The 5,000-nt window shown below is 34.7% G+C and overlaps 1 protein-coding gene and 1 non-coding gene across 2 annotated transcripts; one reads left to right on the top strand and one right to left on the bottom strand.

Annotated features, from left to right (window-relative positions):
* Window positions 1-1,232: 1,232 nt before the first annotated feature.
* LOC148928501 (uncharacterized) lies at window positions 1,233-2,663 on the bottom strand. Its single transcript, XM_089069976.1, is given in 2 exon segments — window positions 1,233-2,543; window positions 2,546-2,663. Coding segments are annotated over 2 exon segments (246 nt in total). The 3' UTR covers window positions 1,233-2,415.
* A 1,173-nt stretch (window positions 2,664-3,836) lies between these two features.
* On the top strand, window positions 3,837-3,923 carry TRNAS-GGA (transfer RNA serine (anticodon GGA)). The gene has a single exon. It is a non-coding gene; the product is annotated as a tRNA-Ser (tRNA).
* Window positions 3,924-5,000: the final 1,077 nt, after the last annotated feature.

Genomic DNA, 5,000 nt, shown 5'->3' with positions numbered 1-5,000 from the left:
AAACCACCTGAGCACTCGGCCCGATGTGGGTTGGATCACTTAGCCACGCTTCATAATTGGAAAAACGAGCACCGTGGAAATACATGCCACTCAGCCAAAGAAAGATGATGGAGAGTTGGCCGAAATGGGCACTAAATACTTTTCGAGAGATCTCCTCCAAATCGCTGGTATGGCTATCGAAATCGTGAGCATCAGCATGTAGGTTCCAGATCCAAGTGGTAGTATCAGGTCCTTTAGCTATTGTTCTTGAAAAATGACCCGGTTTGGCCCATTGCTCGAAAGAAGTTTTTACGGGATCCTTATCCACCAAAATTTTTACTTCTGGTTCCGGCGAACGAATAATCATTGAGTCCTCCTCTTTCCGGACAACACATACAAAGAGACCTGCCAACAGTCAAATAAAATAATTAGTAAACCTTTGAGAGATATTTCGATAATTAGAATGAGTTTGTTTCGCTTCTAGTTTTCTATCTCCCATTTATCTATTTTCTTTAGTTCTTTACTAGAGCAATTATGATCTGGAAGTTGATCCGGGGCAAGTGTTCGGATCTATTATGACATAGTCATGAGGCGCTCAACGGACCTTTTAATCGCATAAAACCTTTTTGTAGCTTTGAATTGATGCAAAAACGATCTTTTTGTACAACCCGATGATATGAATTTATCTATCCCAAACCACGAAAGTAGCCATTGATCATTGATAAGAAACATCACAATATATATATTATATTGAAATAAATTTGAATAATTTATTTGTTAATTTCTATTTTCGATATTGAATTTAAATTTAAGGTTCTTTCTATTAGTTTTAATTGAAATTTGTTTTATTAAAATTAATAAAACGAAAAGGTCTATTTTGTACTCTATCTCTTACTTTATCTTTTATCCTTACGAAATATCAGATCAAATAGAATGTTTAGAAGGGATATAATGAAATTCTTTGATTGGCTCTTTCCCCAAAACAGAGGAATGGTCTATTTTAATTATATGAATTAGAAATTCATTTTTATTATAACAAATAATAATTAAATATTATAAAATAAATATAAATAAAAGGCGCCTTCTTTTATTTTTTTATTCGAAACGCCCTGTGATCTTCAACCAATTATGTGCTTCAATATAATTACCAGGAGTAAGTGCTATAGCCTGTTTCCAATACTCAGCAGCTTGATCAAACCAAGCCTCCGCAATTTCAGAATCGCCCTGGTGAATGGCCTGTTCTCCCCGGTCGAAATAGGTAGATTAATTCCTTCCCTTAGAACCGTACTTGAGAGTTTCCTATCTCATACGGCTCATCAATTCTTTTAGTGTCCCGTTTCGTATCTAACGAATGGGATTTCTCGCGGATCTACCCCACTTTTCGGGTTAACCAAAGAGGTTCATTACATAAGTTTTAAACTGAAATTTGGATTCAATTTGGAGTAATAATCCGTTTTATTTCGTTTTATCTTTTTTCCCACCTTCAGAAGAAAAAATTTCCCTATCATTAGATTTTCTGAAAGGTAACTATCTCGGTTTCGTATATAAATTTATATAGAATCTTTGAAAAAGAATTTCCTTCCTAAGAAAGAAAAAACTTACTATCTTTGGGATCTGATCCTACACCGCTGCTCAAGACTTTAGTGGATCAACTCTATTACATAAGTGGATTCCTGGTTTTTATCTCACATCACGAGATAAGTATATCTACCATCATGACATAAGTACGCAGTTATTATTGGCTCCCAATCTCGCCAATTAATCTTTACGGTGCTTCCCCCACCAATTAGATTCTTTTTTTATCCATAGAAAAAGTAGCTAGGTATATCTATTTATTTTCTTCATATTTCCACTTTTATAAATATAAAGTTTCTTTCTTTGCTACAGCTGATAAAAATCGTTGTTTTAGACGATCCATATGTAGAAAGCCCTTTTTTCTTTTTTTACTTCTATAGTGAAGATAGTCGCACGTAATGACAGATCACGGCCATATTATTAAAAGCTTGTGGTAAGAATGGATTTCGTTCTAGTGCTCGAAAATAATATTCCAAAGCTTTCGTATGTTCTCCATTACTTGTATGGATAAGACCTATATTATAGAGTATATAACTTCGATCATAGGGATCAATTTCTAGTCGCATAGCTTCATAATAATTCTGTAAAGCTTCTGCATAATTTCCTTCGGATTGAGCTGACATCCGTTACGGTCGCCATTCAATGAAAAGAATCTCCGTTCCAGAACCGTACGTGAGATTTTCACCTCATACGGCTCCTCCCTTATGTGCATAAGGAGAATATACATGAAATCAAAAAGATGAAAATATTCTCATTATGGACTGAGCAGGGCTAGTATTTTTACAAGAAATCTCTAGCCAACCTTCCTGCAAGAGATCTTTTCTTAACATCAAGACTAGATAACTAGATAGAAATGAGAACTCAAGCAATTTCTTTGTTTTCAACGCCTCCTAATTTCCAGGAATTAGTCACTTCAAACAACCTTCGATGGTTATATTGGTATCCAAAGTACGAACGAGATGGATGTTTGTTGTCCCAACCATTCTTTTAGTCCCGAGCCCAATAAGGAAAGGGGTCATTTCTAACAAGGTTTTGTGTTGTTGATTCCTAGGTGTAGTGCTTCTTTCCTTATGCTGTCCGTTGGTACTAGTGGAGTAGGATTCCCCCATAATACAGAACCTCTAGGTGTAACCTTTCGCTCAATACTAGAATCAAAAATGGAAACATAGCATCTGAGGTTGCATTAATCGAGGATACACGACAGAAGGAATTGTTCTATTGCCAAACTTCACCTTCAACAAGCGTAGATTTCTTTCAAAAAATTTCCCGAATCACGTGTCTTTCTCGTAAGACCGAGAGAAATTAAAAAAAAAAAAAAAATCAAATCACACCATCTCTGTAATAGGTAAATGCCTCCTTTTCTCCTGAAGTTGTCGGAATTATTTGCAATAAGATATTGGCTACAATTGAAAAGGTCTTATCAATAAAATTCCCATTTATCCGCGATCTAGGCATAGCCAGCAATCCATTTTCTAATTCTTCTGATTCCCTCTCGTAGGAAAATGATCCCACAAAGAAAAGAATTGTACAGTACAAAATAACATAAAAATAGATTGATTTGCAAAAAAAATGATGGGCTTTCTATTCCATTCCAATTGTTCCTTTTTGACAGGAATCAATAAGAAATAGTCGAACCCGCTTCGATTTCATCCTAATGTAGTAGTATACCAATGAAGCGAACTATTCCGATTTCGCGGAAGTTACAGATTAAAATAACTCGAGCATTTTTAGTTGAATTATGATTCAAAGAGGAAAAAATCATTCTATGATGAAAATAGAATAACCACCCCTTATATTTATCTTATGTACATAGCAGGTATACAATCCACTATAAAAAACATTTTATCAATCTAGAATAGAAGGGTGAGGGAAGGGGTTTGTTGTTGAGAACTCTAAAGCCGGAAAGAATTTTGAGAATTTGTAAGGTATGGAATCGTAGTCTATATAGCATTATGATAGAAAGGTATCTATTAACCCTAGTCTAAAAAACCTAGACCTATCAATCAGTTGATTCATTCTAATTTATTGATTTAATCGAGTCGAATATAGTAGAAGTCATTTTTGCAAACACGAACCCCCTTTTTCTAAAAATTACAAATAAAAAAAATTCGTAAGAAAATAATTGTCTTGGGGCCTCGAAAGATCTTTTTTTACTTTGATGCAAAATTTTCTATTTTTTTAATATTATAGTTAAAATGGATTAGTCATACCTATCCAATAATCTAGAATCGAATAGAAAGAACTCACTATTCACTCGGTTTTTGATTCATAATCATTATGTAGGAGAGGTGGCCGAGTGGTTCAAGGCGTAGCATTGGAACTGCTATGTAGGCTTTTGTTTACCGAGGGTTCGAATCCCTCTCTTTCCGCACCTTCACTTAATAGATCCGTTTTATTAAAAATATCGAGCAATAGAAATGGAAACCTTTATTCCACCAGTTCAATCTTTCATTGATATAGATTCTCTATTCCCAATTGCCGCGACTAGGAAGAATACCGGAAAGAAGATTAAAATAGCCCCTCTGGCTATGATACATAAATGAGAAAAAATAGGAATCAAGCCCGTATTTTGCTTACTTAACCTTAGTTTAATTTGATAAAAGGAAATAAAATGGCCCGAACCTCTCCTATTTTATTTTAGTTTCATTAAGTTTGACGAGAATAATACTCTACGACTAGCAATTCATTTATTTTTAAACCGACCCATTTACTATCTATTATTTGATTGACCAGTCCTTTATATTGGACTGGGTGAAGAGTCAAATGGTTTGGCACTTCCGCCTGAGGGGAAGAGTTTATAGAATTTTGAATCAGAGTTCTGGATTTTTCTTCATCCTTCGCCATAATAATATCTCGAGGTTTGCAGCGATAACTTGGTATATCTACTATACGCCCATTCACTAAAATATGTCTATGGTTAACTAATTGGCGGGCTGCGGGAATAGTCGAAGCCATACCCAATCGAAAAAGGATGTTATCCAAACGCATTTCAAGTAATTGTAGTAAAACTTGACCTGTTGACCCCTTGGCTTTTCCAGCGATATGAACATATTTAAGTAATTGTCGTTCTGTAAGACCATAATGAAAACGCAATTTTTGTTTTTCTTCTAGGCGAATACGATATTGAGATTTTTTCCCGGAACGCGATTGGTTTCTAAAATCACTCCCGGCTTTAGGCCTTTTATTAGTTAGTCCTGGTAAAGCCCCCAGGCGACGTATTTTTTTGAAACGAGGTCCTCGGTAACGCGACATAAAATAAAGACTCCTTAATTCTTATTTAGAATTCATTTCATTCTTTTTTTTTTTTTTTATTTTACAGAATAAATCTAAACTCAAACTGAACTAAATGAAGCGAAGTTTGCTGAAGTAGTGTACTTGTACTATTACAATACAGAAGAATGAGATAAATTGGATAAATAGTCAAACTTTCTATTATTATATATATA

The sequence above is a fragment of the Salvia hispanica genome, chromosome 4, assembly GCF_029641045.1.
Source record: "Salvia hispanica isolate PSC_SH4W2 chromosome 4, Shi_PSC_v1, whole genome shotgun sequence".
NCBI lineage: Eukaryota > Viridiplantae > Streptophyta > Magnoliopsida > Lamiales > Lamiaceae > Salvia > Salvia hispanica.
This window is presented reverse-complemented; position numbering and strand designations above follow the sequence as displayed.